At 42.6% G+C, this 23,906-nt stretch overlaps 1 protein-coding gene across 6 annotated transcripts in view; it reads left to right on the top strand.

Annotated features, from left to right (window-relative positions):
- The window catches only part of NALCN (sodium leak channel, non-selective), a 300,415-nt gene that overhangs the window by 58,455 nt on the left and 218,054 nt on the right, over positions 1-23,906 (top strand). For all 6 annotated transcript variants that reach the window (XM_089511232.1, XM_089511233.1, XM_089511229.1 and 3 more), the window contains 2 exons: positions 1,583-1,711; positions 8,287-8,441. In XM_089511232.1, coding sequence (XP_089367358.1) covers positions 1,583-1,711; positions 8,287-8,441 — 284 coding nt within the window. The remainder of the gene's footprint in view (positions 1-1,582; positions 1,712-8,286; positions 8,442-23,906) is intronic.

Below are 23,906 nucleotides of genomic sequence, written 5' to 3'. Positions count from 1 at the left end.
GGTAGATGCAATCTAGAAGTTAATTGAGCATCCCAGTATAGATTAGAGATGGCCAGAGTTACTAAATAAACTTCCTTCCAATCCTACTCTTTGTACAATACTCTTTTGAGAAGTTTATGTAAGATTATTAAAACATATATCTGGTGTATTATGTAGGAATGAGATAAAGTGTATCAAACAGATTTGCCAGTCTAGATGTGAGGTGGCAGTTCAGTGTGACACACTGAAGAATATCAAGGGTTTGCATGTCTGATAAAGCAGGTGCATGGAGGGAAACTGAACAATCCTAATAACTAGTTCTTATGTTTTTGAAACTTGAATACTGAAGCTTGACTGAGGCAAAGAGCATTTGAGCAGAGAAACCATGGGGAAGTAAACCACATACTATATGAGAGGGTAGAAACCTAGGAGTTTATCACACATCTTCAGTTTCGCCATGCTCCTGTCGCCCCAGTATCATCGATCTGTGACGGGAGCCTCCTGGTGGGATTGCGGATAATGATTTGATCCTTTATTTAAAAAGGGTTCTTTTTTAAACAATTACGAGAACACTTCCATGATGAAAACGGAAGTGTGCTCCTTTAATAGAGCCATCCACAATCCCACCAGAGGCTCCCGTTGCAGATCGATGATGCTGGGGCGATGGGAGTATGGCGGAACTGAAGGTGTGTGATAAACTCCCTACACTCCTCACTTGCCCATTAGCTTTTGCTATGAACATCATACCCCATTTTTTAAGTCCTCAAAAATGCCCTGTGATTAGTCACATTTTCCCCCATTTCCAGTTATCTTCCTTTGGAGGCTGTTTCTCAAGGGCTAAACCATAATGTGTTTTTTCCTTCTATCATGAGGCTCTCTTCTATTCTCCTAAATTCTAGGTGTGTTAGATTGCTGGCATTGAAAAAATACATTTGAACATTATTGTATAAATACTACAATTCTGTTGGGATACTGTAGACCTTGTCTGCTCTGGCCAGGATACTCCAGGGGCAACCTGGAATATCCTGACCCAGAAACTGTCATGTTGGGCCCCCATTACCTTGGCCTCCATTTCTACGCTGTGGCAGCTATCTGCATGGGCATCCTAATGAGCCACATGGTGCATCCACCACTGCCATGGGTCACTCACCTCTGAGGTCAGAATGAGGTACCCAGTGATGATCACATGCTGGGCAGCTCATTTTAACCTCAGAATGAGTGATCCTTAGAAATCTGGGTCACACTTGGTAGCTCAGCAGGACACCCATTCAGACAACCAATGAAGCACAGAAATGAAGGGCTCCTGTTTTTCCTGGAAGATCCAGAACAACAGGTAAGTTTTAAAAGTTCTTATTAACTTGGTTGTGCCCCAGTTCTGGTGCGGAATGTGCTGGACATAGTTTGGACTGTCTACACCATAACTGGGGTTTGGAATGTGCTGCATCTGAACAGGATGATGCCAGAATGTCGGGGGGGGGGGGGACAGACCTTTTGGCCTGTAAAGACAAGGCTCTAGTTTTACTACACAGTGAGATCCTTATTATCAACGATGGATGAACCTACCAGGCATCCGGAATATATATTGTTTTTCTTTTCTTTTTAGGCGTTCAGGAGAACAAATTTGGAGTGTTTCTATATTTCTTCTGTTCTTCCTCCTTTTGTATGGAATTCTGGGAGTTCAGATGTTTGGACCTTTCACATATCATTGTGTAACAAATGATACAAAGCCAGGGTAAGTCTAAATCAGTATTTCACAAATTTTGTCCCATTACGTTTTCTATTTAGGGGATGGGTGAGTAAATATTTTAAAGTCAAGTGGCCACATTCTTCACTGTGCCTCTCATGGGCAGAGATAATACAAAAGTGAGTGGGGCTACTTCAGACTCATTCATCTATGTGCATCCATGCACTCCATAGTACATATTCTCTCATTTGTTGTCTGTCTTTTTCCCTACCACACACAAACAAACAAAGTAAAGAGAATCCTACTTTACCAGTCTGGTTGGCTTTATGAGACTGATAAAATGGAGCACTCTTTCACCAGCCTAGCTTGCCTCTGTACTGGCTGGGGGAACAGAGATAGACTGATCCACTTTGTTACCCCTGTAGCTCATTGTGGTAGTGATGTGTCTCCCTCTGTCCTTCTTCTCAGCTGTTTCCTGCGAAGTTTGTGTATATGTGTGTGTGAAACCTTTCTTGCCTGTCATTTTCTTTCCTTATTGCTTGAGAGATAAGCAAGGAGTGGAGTAGAGGGAGCTCCATCTCTTACATTGGGCTCTAGACACCTTGGAAACAAGCAGTTCCTAACTGATTTCCACTCTGGGGAGTCGTGGCTTTGTAGAAGGGCAGGATGGGATGTCACTCAGGGCCTTGGTGGGTTGGCAACGACCAAAGCTAAACCAAAAGTGAAATCTAAACATTAATACTTTAGATCTAAACAAGAAATTGAAAGATAAAATGGAACGAGTTCCTCAAATAACTCACAGATTCTTCTAGGACTTGACTTGAAAAATGGGCCTAAATATCCTAAAGGCGTCAGATCCCATCTGATCTTGGAAGCTAAGCAGCCTCAGCTCTGCTTAGTACTTGGATGAGAGACCAGCAATAGATTTCAGGTGCTGAGGTCTATATTTGAGAGGAAGGAACAGGCCAAACCATCTCTGAACATTCCTTGCCTAAGAAAATCCTGTTAAATTCACTGTATTGCCATAAGTCAACAAACAACTTGAAGGCACATGCAGAAACACACACGTTTAGTGGGTTAGGGAAAAAACTGTCTCTCAGGATTTATCAAATTTCTAGTTAACCCATTCCCCTTGACATCGATGGTAGGGAGGTTCTTTCTGCTTTCACAAACTGAGTCATCACGATCTGTGAAGAGGGCTGCTCTATAAGTAATGACTTCACAAGGACAACATCAGCATTGAAATGGCCTCTGAAAAAGCAAAGGATTATTTGTATATTTTTCCTCCAGATGAAACCAAATGTTTGTCTAGTAAGTGTGTGTTGTGTGCAGCCCTTGGGGTACATGAGACTTTTTTTTAAGGCTTTTAGCCCATACAGATTCCCCAGACCACCCTTTTTGGAATTTCTTTCTTTCTTTCTTTTTTTAAAAAAAAGGTGAATGGAATCTTCTTTAGAATTCCAGAATTCACCAGAGGTGGCAGGGGACCCTTCAATTGTTCAATATGTTTTAAAAACAAACAAGCAAACATTGTTTAGCAAAATCAGAAGTGGACTTTCAGATATTTCTGTTTTTATCTTGTCCAGTGATGGACAGCCTTAGAAAGATAGTAAAATGCCACCTGGACATACCACAGTTGCCTACCCCCACCATACTGGCCCAGAGGGGCAAGAAATGCATAGAATTCAAATAGTACATACTCAGATTCGTTACACTAATTCAACTCACAGACTTTTAGGACAGAAATGTGCTGTTTTCACAGCATTTCTTTGTTCGATGGCCAGATATAGACATTTTGTCACTGCTACTGTTAAATAGTTGAAAGACAGAAATCCTTGTCAGGCTACTGCGATTATTCAGAGATCCTCTAGTAGACCCAATCTATCTTCTGCCCATGCCTGTATTACAATATGGTCGTCCCTCCTTATCCATGGAGTTTTTATCCATGGGTTCAAGCAAACCTTGATTTTCCATTTTATATAAGGGGCACCTTTTTGCTCTACTATTATATTTAATGGGACTTGAGCATCCATGCATTTTGGTATCCACGGGAGATCCTAGAACCAAACCCCAGCAGATAACAAGGTCCCACTGTATACCCTTGCTCTGTTAGGGTATGGTAAATTTCAACAACAGATCATTCACAGCTAAGTGTGAGAAACAGAAGATCAGCCAATCCTTCCCACACACATGTTATCATTGTTCAATCCTGTATGACTCAAAGTAGTCATAGAGATCTAGTAAGGCATCGTGGTTTGAGTGTTGGAATAGGACTCTTGAGAATATTGTTTGAATCCTCATTTGACAATGGATACTCACTGGGTGACTTTGAGCAAGTCACATCCTCTCAACTTCAGAGGAAGGTAATACCAACCCCCGTCTGAACAAATCTTTCTAAGGCGGATTACAGACCGCCTGTTTGGGGCAGGCTGCACCCACCCCTTTCCCCGGTGTATTGGGGCCTCAGCTAGACCGGCAGCCGCTGAGGCCCCGATCCGCCGCTTTCCAGGCTGCGGGGAAGTGGCAAAAGGCCGCTTCCCCGCAGCCTGAAAAGGGGTGTCTCTGAGGCTTCAAGCCCCAAGGACACCCTGCGGCAGCGGGGAGGAGGAGAAAGGGGCCGCTTGGCCCCTTTCTCCTTTGGTCCGCTAGGCGCAGCTGTGTGAAGGCTGTGCCCAGTGGACCAAACCAGGAAGGAGCTCTGAAATGGAACTCCTTCCTGCTCCGTGCTAAGGGCGCACTAAGCGCCCTGGTGCGGAGCGAGGACGTCACGTCCGCACCGCCCCGTATAGAGGCGGCGCGGTCATGACATATCGATGGCGGCGGCCGTGTGGAACGGCTGCTGCCATTTTGTGCGCGCAGAGCGTGCACTGGGGTTAGGGGGTGCGGAAGCACTGCCCCTTTCTAACCCTAGTACGCGCTCTGCGCGTACTTTCCTGCCCATTTGTAATGGGCCAAAGAAAAGCACTTGATGAAAAATAATTGATGACCTTAAGATCACCATATGACTGGAAGGTGCAAAACAACAGCATGTAGTTTTGTGTGCAGAGGTATGCTAGATGAGCCATATATACCGCCACACAGCCTCTGAAGCATCCCCCACATACACTATTCCATGTCTCATGCATAAAAACTCTGTGGATAAGGAGGGATGACCTGGTCCCCATAACCAGACACAAAATTATTGTATTAGTGTGTAGGTCTGATGGGGTCCTCCAAAGATCTCAATGCTAATGTAATTATTTTGCATGTGGCTACAAGGATGTTGCCAGATGCTTCTCTGATCCTACCTACTCTCCATGAGTAGAGCCATGTGTGGAGAGGGATGGGGTTTTGAGTGCTGCAGAGGAAAGGAGGGAATAGCAACGTTCACAGCGTATCCCTCAAAAAGGCGTACACATGCATAAGGGAAACTTACTTGTGTATATGCCATTAAAAGGATGTCAACCAGAGTGTGGAACAAACAATTGGCTATGATACTGATTGGCTGCATTCAACTTGGTTAGTAACACATCTCAGACAATAGAAAGCCTTTACTCTAGCTTTCTCAAGTATCCTTTAAATACCATCTTGATACCAGCATTTCCCACTTGAGGCCTAAAAGTAAGTGAGAACAGGCCCTTCCAATAAGAATTGTCAGGCACATCATGACAGAGTAAGTAGCCTCTCCTTGAACTTTAGAGCAAATACACTTTGATTTCCTAAATGTAACAAATGGTTACACTTCTGCCTATTCTTGTGCAGTGAGGTATGATAATGAATTTTAAAACAAACATAATAGACCATGTAAAAGTTTGAATATGTATGCCAATAAGATCAGTATAATTGAACCAACTGTTTAACAGTTAACAAGATTTTTCTTTTTCTTCTTTTAAATTGAATGCAGTATTTTCTACAGTATTTGTCCTAATTTATGTTTTTTTATCAGCTTCTTTCTCTTTCCCTTGAGATAATTCTGAATCCCTTTCTAGCCAGGCACTCTTCACACTCATTATCTTGTTGTTATAATCAGTTATCTAGCTATATTTCTTCTGAGGCAGTTGCTCCTTCAGCCTCAGCATTATTTTGGGGTTTCTTTCTCCCACACATCTTCTTTGTTGTTTAGTGAGTCTTCTCTCTGTGACATACTTTTATTTATTCAGTCTCTTGTTAATATTTGTATTAATGTACTTAGAACCAGTGAAGACTATGGCATCTGGGATATAGCTTCAGATCTGCATTTTACAGCACATTCTTGTATTTTGGGAATTAGCCCCACAGTTATCAGTGGGGTTTATTTTCATATAATTCTTTATAAGACTGCAACCATGATTATAAGGACCACCAGACAGTGGGGCATATTTTTTTTAAAAAAAGATGTGATCATTATTATAACATTTATATTTTATTCTTCCCCAGGGAGCTCAAGCCAGAAAATAAACCATCCATACCTTCTCCTCTTCTCACAACAGCAATATGATGTGAGGGAGGCAGGAAAGTGGGTAAGAAAATACTTGCAACTTTTCTCATTCTCAAAGAGAATGAGTGTTGCAATATATGAAGTCATCCTAGCAAGAAAGTGACAGACTGTTGCAAGATTTTTCACAATTTTGCCCCCCCCCAAAAAAAATTATTTGAAAAATAAAATTAAATATTGTTGCATTAAAGAATAGAGTTTATGCACAAAGTAGTGTATTTTGCAGGGGGGGAAATCACAGGTTTTGGGCAAAACTAGAGGGTTTTTTGTATGAATATTTTTTTTCCATTTATACAAAATGCAGAAATTAACCCAAATGCACAAAACTTGCATAATCTCTCCAGGCATGGGGCAAAAACTGTTGGAATGTTTTGTCTTGTATGCAAGAATGAATTAGTGAACATTTATTTCCCTACTCTAATGTAGTGACTAGCCCAACATCATTTATGAGTGTAGATTTGAACCTGGGTCTCCTGAGTCTTTCCATAACACCCACTCACATTACCACAGTGGTTCTTCTACATACAGAACAAGCCATTTTCCTACCACTCTTATACTTGTATAGTTATACATTTCCTCTTCTTATCATGTGCAGCATTTCTCTTCCCCTTCCCACACAGTAACCTGCAGGACCAAAATTCCTCTTTCTCCCCAAATATCAAAGCTATGGGTGACCTTCATCCATTGTTCTTTGTACTCTGTCCAGTTATGGGTACCACAATTTCACAAGGATACTGACAAACTCAGGTGTGCCCAGAAAAGAATTTCTGGGAGACTGAGGAGTCCAGAAACCAGGTTCTGTGAGGAAAACTGGAAAGTAAGACAAGATAGTTTTCTTCAAATATATAAAGAACAGTGATGCAGGCAATGGAACAGATTTATTCCCTGCTGCCTTGAGGCCAAGGTCTAGAACCAATAGGTGAAAAGTTCAAGAAGAGAGGAGAATTGAGTCCTCTGCCTTAGGGATTTGGAGGTATTTAAGTAGAGACTGAATGACAAACTATCAGGAAAGTTGTATCCTGCATGGAGTGGGATGTGTGGGTGGTTGTTGGACTAGGTGACCTCCAAGCATCCTTCCAGCCATAAATCTATATGTAGCCTTGGGTGCATCATCATCATCATCATCACAGCGAACACGACCATCACATTTTCTCTCAGTTTAACTCCTAACATGTTTTTTTCTGACACTAAAATGCTGTTGCGTCAAGCTTTGTTGATAGGGAGAAATACACACACAAAAAACCAACAACAAAAGAAATAAGTAGGATTGATCCAAAGGAAAATGGACTGAGGCTATGAAATACACATCCAAGTCAATTAATTTTCTCTTCTGTTTTTATTTTGGTATTTACCTCTGGTTGTATAGCTACTTTGTGGCAATAACTGTATTTTCTCTCATTGTTCTTTGGTGTATTGCCTAACACTAAATCTCACTTTGCTGGAGGATAAGCTTGCAAAGCTTTTCTTTATTCTCTTGAGCTCTTGCTTCTTTCAGAGAATAGAGATGTGTGAATTTGATAAAGAGGATTTCACATTGTCCCCAGGATTTTAATGAAAACGGAGAGCCCAGTTCCCAAAGCTAATTCCTCAGAGAAGAGTAGCAGACTGCTCCTCACTTGGGAACTGTACTGTTAACCATCATTTCTCATTTATGGCCTGTCAGCTAATTTTTTCTGCCAGTTATGATATTTCTGTGCAGAATAGCTATTTGAATATTTAAGAAAAGAAGACTAGAACTACACAGATGGTACTGCAGAAACAGGATTCAGCATTATACTAGTTTTATAAACCTCTTGCACATTAATCAATTTTAGTGCGGTTAACAGCTAAATCATAAGAATGTAAGACCTCCAAGAAGAATGTACATCTATGAATTTTCTGTCTATGACAAAATCAATATGACTACTTAAATGGGCAATTGTCAGGAAAACCTGTAAATAAGCATCCTTTTGAGAATACTAATACAGTTAAAAAAATTAAAAGGCAGAGGGCAAGGACATTCTCATCCAGATCCAGATTTCCACTGTGGTTCAAGTTATATCTTCTGAAAATCCTCTTGAAACTGATATATGTTTTTGCATGAGTAGCTTTTATTGTAAGACTCTTATTCAAGTATTTAGTTGAACTAATTTAGTTGAACTGAAAAAATTCTCTTTTTCCCCCTCAACAGAAACATAACCTGGAACAATTTGGCAATCCCAGACACACATTGTTCAAAAGCATCAGAAGAAGGTTACCAGTGTCCACCAGGTTTTGAATGTTTGGACCTTGAAGAATTGGGGTTGAGCAGGCAAGAGCTGGGCTACAGTGGCTTTAACGAGATAGGTCTGTCTCTCTGATTAAAATCTGTTTTCAACAACTATTTGAAAATGCTTATAAAATATGTAGGAGAGACTCTTAACAGACAGTTTGCAAATGTACAGTGAAGGGGCACTAATGTGGTGACTGTTCTTGTCTTTGAGATTTCTTTTTCTCCCTCAGTGCTCAAATTGGAAATTGCTTTAGGGATATTGTCTATGTGATCTATCTATGCTATTCATTCCCCAGTATAGTAAGGACCATATTCTCTGTAATCTCAGTTATGTGCACTTTTTTTCCTGTTGTTCTCCTCGTTGACAAAGTCCAGCCATGGAATCTAGGAGGAAAAAGACCTCTTAACTATTCTTCCCATACCTCCTCCCTACCCATATTTTATGCTAATTCTCTGAAAGCTGTTTCTCCATCTTGAAGGTAGAAAATATTGGTTTGCATTTCATAGTTGTCATATTTGCTCTGGTCATTTAAATATATGGACATAAGACTTTCCCTGTTAGATTCAGACCAAAGCCCATCTACTCCAGCATTCTGTTCCTACAATGCCCAGACTGTGCCTATTGGAAGCATTAAGCAGGACATCAGTACAATAGGACCTTATTGGTCATGTTGTCCACCAACTCTTATGCAGTGGCATACTGCTCTGTAGGTTTGTGTGACTTTCACAGGCCTGAACATTATTAGTCTGTGAGACATACTGTTAAAGAGCACATAAAGAAAAAATTATGTTCATCAACAGGAGCCCGTGTGGTTAGAACAGTTATGCAGAGTCCCCAGTAGGAAAGATCACATTACAGAAAAGCTTTTCACGTGCGACACAGTATGTATGTGAATTGAAGGACCTCAAATAACTGGATTTTGCATATGTGAAGGTCTTTTTTTGGTGTTTGACCTGGGTTTCTTTGTTCCTCCTTTCAAATGTCTCACATTTTCTGCAGAGAGCATCCTTAAGAAATTAAGAACTGGCATTTCAGATTATGTTTCTTTTCATCTCTTTCCCATTTTCTGGCCTCATCATTTCTTGTTTATTTCAACAGAACATGTGCCAACTGTTTTGATAGCTGTGTATTTTGTGGGCTAACTTTGGAGAAACATGACCTTGTGTTCCATTGATAAGAACCTAGTAATTGAATGGCCTAATTAGGTATATGATTTCATTTACATCGGCTTCCAGATTTTCAACAGGTGTCTGCAAAGGCCAAGAGATTAGAAAAGACCTTGAATGATAGCACAGAGGGAGAAAGAAAAATAATAGGTTAGGTGGGCATGACCGTGTAATTGCATTTTCAGCATAATTAAGTGTGTGATTGTGCATCTAAGGTTAGCTAATGTATTTGCACATGAAAGTAACTTTGCATCAGTGGACTACAGTAATGTGGTATTCTTTGCTCTGATTTTTTAAAAGTCTCATTTCTTCAGATATATAGGAGACAAAATTAAACAGATGCAGATTGCTACGTTTTCAGTTGGGATGTTCTTAAAATAGCTTCCCTCTATCAAGCTCCATTACTGATAATAGCCAGAGACACACATAGTGCTCAGTGCTAGATTGTACAGAGTGATACTGCTATTTTTCTCTAGGTTGATGCATGTATGCATTCAGTGCACATACAGGGGTGGGGTGACGACAATGTGTGTGGAGTAGATTTTCACTAACCAGCAAAAACCCTTTCTGTAGAGGTTCCATCCCAAAGAATTACTAGTAGATTGTTCTTACAGGCTGAACACCATTTAGCCATGTAAGGACATCCAAGACCTTTTAAACAAGGACTACTTGCTCTTTAGACCATCTCCTTTCCTCTCTCCTCCCCCTCCTCTTTGTGTGAGTGTGTGTGTGTGTGTGCATGCGTGTGTGTGTGTGTGTGTGAACACAGAAAACAACAACTCTTTTGAGCTGTCCCAAGGGGTAGCTTAAAATAATCATGCAATATTAGCAGATGGGAAGAGTTAAGTGAGGAATTCCCTTTCAAAACAAAATGTCAAGGTATGAAAAGAAATTTCTTTGGAAAAAGGTGGAGACAGAGCACAGGAGTGTATAAGATTACACAAACAGACTTGGAAATAAAAATCACCATTTCAGTCCAACTTACAATATTTTAACTACTTCAGTGAAATCTAGGTTTCAGAGCATCTTCATGTCAGAGGTGCTTTGTGAGTTTCTGCATGGCAGGTGGTTGGAGTGGATGGCCCTTGTGGTCTCTTCCGATTCTATGATTCATAATACCTCCCAAAGCATCTTTGCATTCCTGGTTGGTTCCAACAGCCAAAATACTGAGCTGAGGATTTTCCTGTTTTGGAGAGAAACAATTCCACTGAACTGGCCTTTTGATGGTGATGGACTATTTTGTCTAATAGTGAAAGTAAGATACTGGTAAATTTGATATGTATTTAATTGTTGGGAAGCCTCATGTTTAAATATTTGTAGTTTGAAAGGTTACTAGATGCCATGGATGTAACTACAGGGGGTGGGGGATGAAGGCCTTGTCATAAAGTAAGAATTCTACCCCTCCATTGAAATTTTCATTCAGTTCCCATATTTTTAGCATTGTAGAGATTTAATACTTAAGTTGAACATTTATAAACATAGTTTAAGCATCCAAAAAAGAGGGACTGGCAAAGTTACCAATGGAATAAAACACAGCAAATGTAAGAGTTCTAGCTGTGAATGATTTTCAGTGACTTGCTCTCTACCATGCTAGAAGGAAAATTTAATGTGGGAGTCAGAACTCTTATTGGAGTGCAATGCCCCATTTTACTACCCCCACAGCTACAACCCTGCTAGATGCAAGCATGCTATCCCTATGGCAACATCCCTGCTAGATGCTATGTTAAAGTGGGTCTCCTCCCAGGTACAAGAGGATAATTTATCTCTTGGTTTTTCAAGAGTACAGAGCTACAGATTTTTTAAATCTGTCACAAGGATATGTAATCTAGTGCTTTCTTGATGTTTTGGTTTGCATTTTCTATCAGCCTAGATAGTGAGGGTGGTGGTCTGTGACTATGGGAGTTACAATGGAAAACATCTGTAAAACAACTAGCTGCCTAGCTTTGGTTCCCAAATTTTGGTCCTCCAGGTGTTTTGAATTTCAGCTACCAGTAGCCCCAGCCAGCTTGGCCAACAGTCAGGAATTCTGGGAGCTGATGTCCAAAACTTCTGGAAGACCAAGGTTTCGGAATCACGGATCTATTAGATAAGCATTTCTGGACAAAATGTGATATGTGGAGGTGCAGGTGACCACCTTGGCTTGGACTGTTATTTCTTCTTTTCACTTTGGCTGATTCAACAGTTTAGATTCTATCTGAAAAAAGCAGAGTTGTGGTTACATCCAGACTAGTCTAATATCAGTTTAGATTTGGTTGCATTTGTCACAATCCCACTGGCATTATGATAGCATTCTGACTCCTCTTGCTCTCCCTAGACAGAAATTCATATAGATTTTGTAATGCATTTTTGCTATAATAGTATTAGTTGTATACATTTTCCCAAATAAATGCATTTTAATACATTAGGTAAACTAAATTAATTTTTGATACATCTGAATTTTGTTCATGTAGATATTCCAAACATACTCGTGGTTAAGTGTCTTGAAAAAGTACTGGTCTTTGAAACAAGAAGTGCTTTTTCCCACTGCCAGTCTTGTGAAGTATGAGATGAATGTGGTTTTTTTTTTATTTTCCTTCTCTCTATACAATTGTTTTTAAAATTGGTATATAAACTACTATAAAATTCATCTATCAGAATGCTTATAGGGGCCAGATGGTTATATTGTGCCAATTTTACATCAATGTCAGTGGTTGCCCGTTCTTTTCTGGACTCTTTATAATATAAGTATTAACCTTTAGAGCCAAAACAATTTGGGACCAGTTATTGGAATAATGGTCTACACCCATGTGAACCTGCCAGTGTGCTAAGATAGACCTGGCAGGACCTCTAAATATGATGTTGTTAGTAACAGACAGAAGACACTGGATCTTTTTAGTGACGGCCCTAAACTTGTAAGACGTCCTTCCTCTGAGATTCCTGCATGTCTCCTTTTGTGGATTTAACAGTTGGTAAACATTCCTTTAGTCCACCAAGCTTTTTATTAATCTTACTGCTGGACACTACGTATTAGATTTTCATTAATCTTACCGCTGGACACTAAATCAGATTTAGAATATGTGTGTTTGTGTGTGTATGTTCTAAATCTGATTTTTAAAAAATCATGTTGTTCAATTCTCCATTTTAATATGATTACAGATGTTGGTTTGTGAGTGGAGGATAGGGAAACATGTTAAATATACAACCGGTGAAGGGAAGAGAAATCATTGAGCAGTAGATTATAACCATCTAATTCAGATACCTATATACCTGGGTGTGACACTGGGTGTGACACTGTAAAAATAGTGGGGGGGAGGGGACTGGGTGTAATACAAATTCAGGCGGGATACAGACGGGCAAAAAGGGGTGTATTCATGATGTCATGAAGGTAGAGCCTTCAGACGGCCCTTACCTGAATGCCGTCATGAACACGCCGCCCGCACGCCCCAAGTGGGAAGAGGCGGCATTAAAAAGGTGCTGCTTTTTTCCGCTTCTTTTTGATTTGCGGCGTACGTGCGCAGCTCCGTCTGTAAGCTGCTGCACCGGTACGCCCGAATTGCTACGCCGCAAATATAAGTTGCCCGTTTAAAAGCTCCGTGTCAGCTGCGTCGCATAATGGGTCGGGGTCCGGGACATGCGTGGTTTGCAGTCAAGCTTTAATTGCAGCGTCCGCTGCCATGCAGCTGTGGAAGCTGCGGCACAGCTGCGGCGCATTTTAAGACTCGTAACCCTAACCCTAGAGCCACTTGTGCGCATGCGTTGCTAGAATCGCGGGAAGTTGTAAGTTTTGCCGGCGGATGTTTTGGTTGGAGAAAGTGATAAGGGAAAGTTTGGAATGTAAAGTGACTCCCTACACACATTCCTGTGCCATTTTCACCTGGGAACGGGCACAGTTCGGCTGCTCCTGGCACAGCTGTGTGGCGGCTCCCCTTTGCCACCAGGCAGGATGGCACAGCCATCCACCAGCACCCCGAAAAAAGGCAGGGGGACATCTTGGTCTCATGCGGAGACGGCTGACCTCATAGCTATATGGTCCCAGCCAAACATTTTGCAGAAACTGGAGCAGTCCTACCTGAATGCTGACACATATCGAGAAGTGGAAGAAGCCATGAGAGCTGCTACACCGGTACACCAGAATTGCTACGCCGCTAATTTAAGTTGCCCATTTAAAAGCTCCGTGTCTGCTGCGTCACATAATGAGTTGGGGTCTTGGAACATGCGCAGTTTGCAGTCAGGCTTTAATTGCAGCGTCCGCTGCCATGCAGGTGTGGAAGCTGCAGCACAGGTGCAGCGCATTTTAAGACTCGTAACCCTAACCCTAACCCTAGAGCAACATGTACGCATGCGCTGCTTGGAAAGTTTGGACTTTAAAGTGAGCCCCTACACACATTCCTGTGCCATTTTCACCTAACAATAAAAAACGCTAAAACTGTAAATATTTACATATATACAAGGGAGGTGATGGGGGATGGCAGGGGGACAGCGGTGGCAGCGGAGACAGCTGTGGCTGCGCACTGCAGATTCAGCAGGAGCGCGGGGACCAAAGGAGAGGAGGCATCTATGATGCTGGTGACACTGGCAAAGTGCAAGCGGACAAGGATGCCAACACCAGCTGATCACCAGCTGGCAGGAGACCACCATTGTTCTTGGGCAGAGCGGGGGGAAAAGTTTTAAAGGGGCTTGGGCACTTTAAATGTGCCCATAGGCTTTCTGCCGCCGCTGCTTAGCACTGCAGATGCGCAGCTGCGCATCCGCCAGCCGGCAAAGGAAAAAAAAAGCCCCGTTTTTGGCCGCCCGTGAGGAGGGGCAGACAGTCCCGCAGGGAGCTCATGGAAAGGGCACTGGGATTTCAAGAGACGGCACTAGGATTTCAAGAGAGGACACTGGGAGGTCATGAGAGGAACGTAGAAGTTAATGTGAGGGCACTGGGATTTCAAGAGAGGAACCTAGAAGTGCAAGTGAGGGCAGTGGAAGTTCAAGAGAGGGCCGTTCAGAACCAGGAGAGATCAATAGACAGGTCAGACCAGGAGCAGAGGCGACTCAACACCACCTTGGAAGCCCAGACTGTTCTGATGGGGCAAATGCTGGAGATCATGAGGGGAGGGCAGGGTGGCCCGAGACGCAGAAGGGTACGTAGGGAGCAGGGTGGAAGAGGCAGGGCTGTCCCCAGGGTCGTGGACGAAGGGGTTGAGCAGCAGGAGCCCCCAGCAAGAGCTGGAAGAGCCAGGGCTGTCCCCAGGGTCGTGGAGGAAGGAGTAGGGCAGCAGGAGCCCCCAGCAACTAGAGGGGGCCTGGGATCAAGGGGCAGGGAGCACTGACAAGGCACTAGGTCCCATGATGTCCCATAAAGACATCATTTCGCCTCCCAGGGCATGTGTTCCCTCCCAGCCCTATCTACTCTAGTCTACCCTTCCTGTTCCCTCCTCCCACCATGCCTGGCTCACTGGTCCCCAAACCAGCAATGTCCAAACTCTGTCCTTCCAGGCGTTTGGACTTCATCTCCCAGAATCCCCAGCCACCTTGCCCTGTGGTCTGGGATTCTGGGAGATGAAGTCCAAACGCCTGGAAGGACAGAGTTTGGACATTGCTACCTCCCAGCACTCCTGCCTAGCTTTAGACTGCACAGTTGCGCCTAAGCTGTCACATTCACACTCACAGTCACACTGCCGCAGTTGCGCATAATGAACCACACAAGTTTTTTTTAAAATATTTTTTTTATTAATATAACAATAAAAACGTTTTCTATGTACATATATACAAAGGGAAGGGGGAGGGTGAAGGGGGTGGTGGTGAAGGGGGATGGCAGAGGGGGCAGGGGAGGGAAGCTGCTTCAGGGAGGGGGAGGAGGCGGTGGGGCGGGAAGCCGGCGGAGGATCTCTTGGAGTGTCTGCTCCATGGAGGAGACTCTCTCCGCCAGCTTCTCCACCTTGTCCTCCAGCGCAGAGAACCTCCGCTCCGTCCGGTTCTCTGTGGGGGAAAAAGAAAGAGGATGGTTAGGGTCAGCCTGTGGAGCCCATCACCCACTCCCACAGGCAGGGTTTTGGGTACCCCCACTCCCTTCCCTGGGTTCACCTCTGCACTTACCTTGCTGCCGGGCTTGGAGCAGGCGATCCATGGCCCTGGCATCCAGGGCCAAGTCCTCTGGCTGGCCAGGCAGGCGGCGGCTTGGGCCAGGCTCCTCTTCCTCGGCGGCGGCAACAGCAGCGAGGACTTCAAGCCCTGCAAAAGAGGAAGGAAAGGCCCAAGTTACCATGCTAGCATGGCAAAGAAGGGCACAAGTGTCGTGGGGGCTGCAGTCAGGCAACCCCCACCCCTCACCCTGGGGACCTACCTGCTGCCAGAGGAGCCTGCTCTGGCTGCGGAGGGGCCACAGCAGCTGGTCCTGGCTGTGGCCCACCCTCGGGGACATCCTCGTCCCCCGAGGATGGTGGAGAGGGCGACCTGGCACGGTGCCCTCCCTCCCTCCACCTCTGCCTTGGCCGCACACCTGCAGAAGGGAAGAGGAGGGATGGCCTTGGCATCATGCAGGAAGGAGAGGAGGGCAAGGGAAGGGTCAAGGAGGGGAGGACAGGGCATGGCAAGAGCTCTGACTTACCTGGAGGACGGCGATCTTCCGGTCTGGGACGATCTCCCCTGATCCACAGGTCCTTCAGCCGCTCAAAGAATGGTGGCCGCCTGTCAACCGGGGGGTGCTCCCCGAAGTCTTCGAGGGTTTCGAAGAAAGATGCCTTAAGAGTTTTAAACTTTACTCTGCACTGATGCATCTTTCTTCGAAACCCTCGCTCTTCGAGGGCACGGGACGCCTGGAGAAAATACCCCCGGTTCGGCTTGTTGGTGCTGGCCATCACCCTTCGAGCGGCTGCCTGTGGCATCAGGGAGTCCAGGAGGATCCCGACCTCCTCGTCGGTCCAGTAGGCCATGCGGATCGGGACCCTCCTGCGTGGCTCTGCCATCTTGATCGCCGTCCTGGGGTCTTGCACAGTTGCGCACGGGTATATATGGGCACCTGTGGCTCAGGGCCGTTAGGCCAAGGTGGTCCTAGGCCAATGAAAGCTTTCAGAGGAGCAGTTTGAATCTCTCCCCCAATAGATGCCCTCTGGGTGCCCTATTGATACATTCAAATGGGCCATTAGGAAAGCTTGAATTTGAGGGGGATTGATACATTGTCAAAGGGGCAATTGGCAGTTGGAGCTGATGTATCTTTTTCACCCAGGAAAACAGGCGCCAGGAGACCTTTTGTGTGTGTGTGTTTGTGTGTGTCCCCCTCAGGCACGTGGCAAAACATGCCCACAGCACAGATCAGGAATGATAGGCAGACTCAAACTGTGGATAATGGGATACATTTATTCATGTGCTTATGCTATTACAGAACAATGCACTCTGACATCACAGATGATGGCACAGGAGCCATCCTTCAGATTCCCCTTGTCAGAAAAAAATCTGCCAGGGCATTCCTCACAGTCTCCCCAACTTTCTTCTTCTCTTTCTCTTGAGCCTCTGTGATTGCTCCCAGGGTGGGCAGCACAAAACGGCACCTATATCGCATGCCCTCATCCAGGACCCTGCCCTTGGTCTCACAGATGTTGTGCAGAATGACACATGATGCCAGGATGGGCACCACGTTCTCCTCTGCCACCTTTGTTCTTGGGCAGGGCGGAGAAAAAAGTTTTAAAGGGGCTTGGGCGCTTTAAATGTGCCCATAGGCTTTCTGCCGCCGCTGCTTAGTGCTGCAGCTGCGCATCCTCAAGCCGGCAAAACAAAAAAAAAAGCCGCGGTTTGGGCCGCCCGTGCGGAAGCTGCCCCTTTCTTTGCGGCGTCCTCCGAGGCGGCGGTATAGAAGCTACGGGTCCGAAACGGACCCAGGTGAGGCGTCTTCACTGCCCCCCGTGTGGAAGCCCCGACACCTGAAGCACGTCCCCGGGGCGGGCGGTCTGGAGGCTCCGTATTCAGCAGAATACACCTCCAAGACGTCTTCTCCTGCCCGTCTGTAGCCCGCCTCAGTTTTGTTCTGTTACGTTGCTCAGTGCTATTTTAGGACTCCAACCTTCTGACATCTATACTGCAACCCCATCCTGATTTATTTAATCACATATTATCAACTCAAAAATGTTTATCATTCAGATGGATAAATCCCTCATGGGCTTGTTTTTTCATAGTTGGTTTTATTTTTGATTGGAAAAATCCTGAAAGTTTAGGACTTTGATTTATACTGGGGGTAAGATAAAAGACTAATAATATAATCCTGTCAGTAGTTTAATATCTCCTGTTTTGTAACAGAAAATCTCTTCTTTATCTCAACTGTCTGCCTTTTATTTTCCCTCAACTTTATCCTGTGGTGTACTTTGTTACACTGATACAGTCTCTTAATTATACCTAATTTATTGCATGCTGATCTAAAATGGAATCACTTGCAAGAGCAACTTTAATCTCTTAAGAGTTTGCTTGTTTATTTTTTTTCACCGAATGAGGTTGCAAATTCTTCTGTATGAACATTTGTTCTTATTAGCACAGTATCTCCTTGTCATTCAATAGAAGCCTGGCTTATGTGTGAGCTTAGTGTTGTGTTTGTCTTTCCTCTGTGGTCACCTCCAATATCATATTAATAATACAGTATTTGCTCTTATAGATTGCTTGGGCTTCTTGAATCATATGGACACTTTCTATGCCAGTAATTCGACTTCCATAGGCAACCATTGTCGTTGTTAAGTGTTTCCTTTATGTAATATTAGAGATGTTCTTAAAGCAGTGTCAGTTTAGTGGCTAGAGAGCAGAAATATATGCATGTATGTTTGCATCTATTGTATATACTCGACTATAAATTGACCTTGTATATAAAGTGTGGATTTTTATATCACCCATTGATAAGTTGAGAGTCAGCAGGGGAGAGGCTTTGGGGCCGATCCATTGCCCTTACCAGCTTCTTCCCATCTTGGCAGTCCCTACAGAGGCAGCTCTGCTGGGGAGAGGATTTGTGGGTAATGGATTGCGCTTCCCAGAAGCAGTCCACCTGGGAAGAGACTTGGGTTGACGTGTATAAGTCGACCTATATTTTGGGGTCAATTTTTTGACCTAAATATACAGTATGTGTGTTTGGACCAATTCTAACATTTTCCTTTTACAAATTAACATTGTTTTTTTTTTCCTGTTTGATGTGTATTTTACCATGTAGAATACTACAAACAACCATTATAGAATTAGATAGGATTTCCACCTCATGATAAAATGCATATTTTTTTTAAAAAAAAATCATGCAGTTTTCCACATTGTTGATTCTCAAACCATCAGACAGTTTCCCTTTTTGTGCATGCATGTCCACTCCATTACTGGAATTCAGATGATACTTTAGATGTTTGAATGCACTCTTACTAATTTAACAACCTTGTTAATTTAACAAATTGAGAGAATTTGTGTATCATCTCATTCATGATATATAATAATCTACATGTTATGAATCAACCCTTAGACTTTCAAACACCACAGTAATTATTCCAAAATAAGTGGAATATAGAATATGGAAAATGGAAGCTATTTCTTGGGCAAATTATGTAGCTGGCCTTCTTTTCTTACCATGAATTTACAAATTAATGCAAAATTCATTTGCTTACATCAGTGTTTATAAAAGTGTGCATTTTAATGTCTCATACGTTTTCTTTCCTGCTGTGAATCCAAGTCCTCCTTCTGTCTACCCTTCTTTCTTTCTACCCATAATAGCTTGCCCATGTTTTACATTATAATTGTTCCTTCCTAAATCTTATTCAGTTTCTAACTTTATTGTTATTTTTCATATGGAGGAAAAATTTATAGGTGAAATTATTAGAAACTGTTGTTTTAAGTCTCCCTTATCCAAAATGCTTGAGACCAGGACTGTTTTGGATTTCTAGTTTTTTGGATTTCAGAATACAGTACATGTACTTGCAAATACGTACATAATGGAGATGGAACCCGACTCTAAACACAAGTTTCATTTTTGTTTCATATACACCTTATGTACATAGCCTGAAGATAATTTTATAAAATATTTTTAATAACTTTGTGCATGAAACAAAGTTTGTGTATACGGAACCATCAGAAAACAAAAGTGACACTATCTCAACTACTCATGAAAAAGTTTTGGTTTTTGGAATATTTCAAAATTCTGGATAAGGGAGACTCAACCTGTACACAGTGGACCTTTGATTTACACGGGGTATTCGTTCTAGCCCCCCATAAAAGAAATACCGTGGGACTTCAAGTGTCATGCGTGCACCAGAAGTGCATACGCCATTCATTTAACAGGGGCTTTCTGTCTGCATGACGTCAGTCTGTATATGGCATGGGCACGCTGTGTATGGTTATTACAAAACCACTAAGTAGTAGTGGATTTTTTGAACTTGACCAGTGGAGTCTAGGGTTCTATTCCTGCTAGCAGTCTTTAACTTCAGAAATCCACTTTGTGCTAAAAGAACACAGAACAAATGGTAATTTATTTTCCTACTGACATGGCTGATCTAAACTATACTTTCAGATATTGGAAACATAACATATCTGCTATTTTAGGATAGTTGAAATTAGATTAGATGATGTGATATAAACAAAATGAAAAGTGTCCATCATCCCAGTGACAAACCAACTTTAATTTACCTGTTTCATTTTGATGTCAGATTTGTTATTTGGATTTAAGTCCTGTTGGTTCTGGTGGGTTTAGGAGGCAAGGAGATGGTTCCATGTTTTTAAAAACAGATATTTTTCTTACATAACAGTGTAAAATAAATTTCATGCCTGTGTTCAGTGGCATATTACCTGCATGAGAGCTGCATAATTTATCTTAGTAGGTGCCATTATTGGGTATTTTAGAAATATAGCATGAGGTTTCTCGAAAGGTGTGTTAAAATACAGGATAGTTTGGAGAGTAGCTGGATAATGAGAGGACCTTCAAGCTGTGGCTTTACTTCATGTAAAGCTATGGTGAGTGGCTTTGGGCAAGACGACAACTTCACATGATTATTGTAAGGGTAAATTGGGATATAACACCATATATACTTGAGAGCAGACAGTATATATGTATACTAGTGAGGTAACAGGAATCCAATCTCTGGTAAATTCTAAAGTATACCATAACTTTATTAGAAAATGACTAATTGGCTTTGATTAACTTCTGCTTGAGGACTTTGGGATGGTTAGAAATCCACTCAAGTTTTTCAAGCAGTTCTGATGTACCAAAGTCTGGATGAGCTCTGTTACAAATTTAAGAGTCTCACTATACAAGCTAGACCTGCTTAGCATGCCATAAAAGATTCTGATGAGGCTCACTCTAAGTACAAATACTAAAATTGTTTTAATAAATCCATAACTTGACTCTCTTGGATTCCAGAAAAATATTTTATTTTGGAAGCTTCTGAAAGGAAACCAGCATTCTATTGTATGTTTTCCCGTCCTGTCCCATGATGTAAGCTGCCTCAATGTCATTGTTTTTCAAATCCTTTTGATGTGGCCCACTGAGGTACAGGGGATAGCAAGATGGGGCAGATGTGGCCTGTGAATCCTCAGCAGCTGCACACCATTGGTGTAATGCAAGTGAAGTCTTTCATGTGATTCAATGGGCAGTTTTAAAAGGCATCATTCCATTTTTATTGCTTTTTTGTCATACTACTTTGTCTTTCACTGTTAAGATTACTGCTCAGTATACCCAAAAGGCCTTCAGAATTCTTCCTTCTACTATACTCTCTCACAGAATGAAGTCCTTCTGTTTCAGAGTAAAGGAGGCTCATCACAGGGCCTTACATTAAACATTAGGAGAGGAGTCAAAAGAAGAAAGCAGACCAGTTCCTTTAAGTAACACTTACATGCTCACAAAAGCTTGTCCACGGCCCCCTAATACATTTAGCAGGCAGTCAGAGTGTTAGTGGAAAGTCCTTCCTGTACTCCAGACAGCAGCTAGAGCAAATGTGCTGGGGGAGTTAATTCAGGTTGTGGAGACTTGGTGGCACCTCACACATCACCTTTAAAAGTTGTCATAAGCTGCAGTCACCATCTGTATAGGCAGCAGATGGTACCAGCTCTAAAGCCATTGCTGGGATCCCTGAATATTGTTCCCTCACTGCCACAGTCACACAGTGCTATGAAATAAAACAAATTAAATCACAGAATCAACCTGTGATAACCAGCCTCTGTCTCTCCCAGAATTACTGTTAAATGAAATGGAATGCAGCTTCCAGTCCCACTTGCCTTCTGTCAATCTTGGCATTTTCCCTGTGCCCTAATTCTGGCAGACATGCTTCTGCTTCCTTTTCATGTGTTCCTAAAGATGTGGAAGTAGCCAGATTAAATTCAGACAGATTAAGAGAACATCTTCCTTTTGGAAGATTCCTAAATCTCCAAATTTATGTATACACACAGAACATGAACTGAATTGGACCCTCAATTTATGTAGCTCAGTATTATCAACTCTTGACTGGCAGTAGCTGTCCAAGATTTCAGGAATGATTCTTTCTTAGTTCTCTCTGGATATTCCTGGTATTCCTTGGTGGTTAGAACAATCTGAGTACACACCAGACCAAATCTGTTCAGCTTCTGAAATCCATTTGTGATTGTGATTGTGAATCAATGGTTGCTGTTGCCATTTCACAGAATGTTAGTTTTGGGACATCAGCATTTTCATAAATGATATGTATTCAGTAAGGCTATATAGCTTTAGTGTTAGCCTACATAATTGCCAATTCAGTCCACCTTAAGCCAGCTGCTGAATTAGGTTAAGGAGGTCCATTCAGTTGACACAAGGAATAAGACATTTCCACACACCCTTCCACCCATGAGCAAGGCTGTGGCTGTCAGAAGCCAGACCCTGGTGGAACTCCTTGTAGCCTCACTTGCTAGCAGGAGCAATGGTGGAAATATCCTCCTTGTATCCTGATCTTGAGAGTCAGGCGAGGAGACATTGCTTAAGTTACATTTCTTTAACTAATTAGCCATTCTAGGATCCTGGTGGTCATCTTTAATTAGTACCGAGTTTTTGTTTGACTAGGTGCCCCATGAAAGAACATGGGTAGCACAGATGACTAAACCCATATTAGCTGTAAAAATAGCTTTCTTAATTTTGTCAGGGGGTATTGAGTTTGGGAAAATTTCAGAACAGACCCCTAGAATTTGTATTGATTGCCATTTTGATCCCAAAGCAACTGATACCACATTAAATAAGGCAGCCAGATGAAACTAATGTAAATGAATTAGTACAGCTGCCTTGTAGTGACAGTCAAAAGAAAAGTCTGCAGCTGTTAAACAGCTTTCAGGGGACCAGAAATTCCCTTGGCAATCCAAACAAATTGGTATTAATCTCACCCAATAGATAATAGATTTTCAACTGACATAAACATTTTTTGCAACCCTGCCCCCCTTAATCTGATTTCCATCTAGCTTTCACTGTAATCTGACCTTTCTTACTGGGAATTTTGTTCACAAAAGTAATCTCATCACAATGTAAAAATTTCTGGGTTGTAACCTGGAGACTTGCTCTGTAGCTTTAAATAGATTGGTGAAACAGAAGAGCAGCCTCACCCACTTCTGTCTAATCCTGTGACCTTTGTCACCCATCCAATTCATATATTCTGCCTGCTGCCATATATTACATTTGAATTCCTGTTTAGAATAGCAGATTTTGGGAGGTGGGGGTGAGCTAATTCTGTCCCTGAGACCCTCTAGAGGATAGAGAGACTAGCAAAAATGCCTCCTCCCATCTCGTGATGGAGAAATATGTAATTCTTCTTTTGGTATGTTGGGTAGGGAAGAAGAGCCTGAGTTTTGTATAAAAAGTGAATCACTGCTCCTGAAGACTTCAGGAGAGACTATTTACTTACTTTCTTTCTTTTCTTTCTTTTTTTGCCAGAAAAGGGTAATCTTGGGAAATCGGGCTGGGGGAGTTACAAAAACAACCTGTGGTGGGGCTGCATGTGGCTCCAAAGTCACTCTTTTTCAAGTCCTGCATTACAGAATAGTAAAGAAGAGACACATAAAAGGGGGGGGGGGGGTGAGAAAATGGTGGGAGAAGCTATGGCTTCTTGTTTCCCTTTCCAGCTATTGATTTAAAGGCAAAGAGTTCTCTGAAGATGCCAGCTACAGATGCTGGTGAAACATCAGGAATAAACCCTTCTAGAACATGGCCACATAACCTCCCAAAACCACAAAAAAGCCTAGTGAATCTCTAGGTAACAATCTGGCAACTCTGTAGAGAAATCTGCACGGATTTTTATTTTAGCCTAGCTGACTTGAAAAGAACAGAAACATGCAAGGAATAAATGTTGCAGTCTCATTCAACTGGTTTAAGTAGTAAACTGAAAAATATTTAAAATACTGTATATATTCATGTATATGTCTAGAAATTATAGTCAAAAAAGTGATCCCAAAAAATCTACTTACCATATATA

This window comes from Sceloporus occidentalis, unplaced genomic scaffold (genome assembly GCF_023333645.1).
Source record: "Sceloporus occidentalis isolate IW3139 unplaced genomic scaffold, rSceOcc1.0.p SCAF_2, whole genome shotgun sequence".
Lineage (NCBI taxonomy): Eukaryota > Metazoa > Chordata > Lepidosauria > Squamata > Phrynosomatidae > Sceloporus > Sceloporus occidentalis.
Note: the sequence above shows the minus strand (reverse complement) of the source record. Positions and strands in the feature narration are given on the sequence as shown.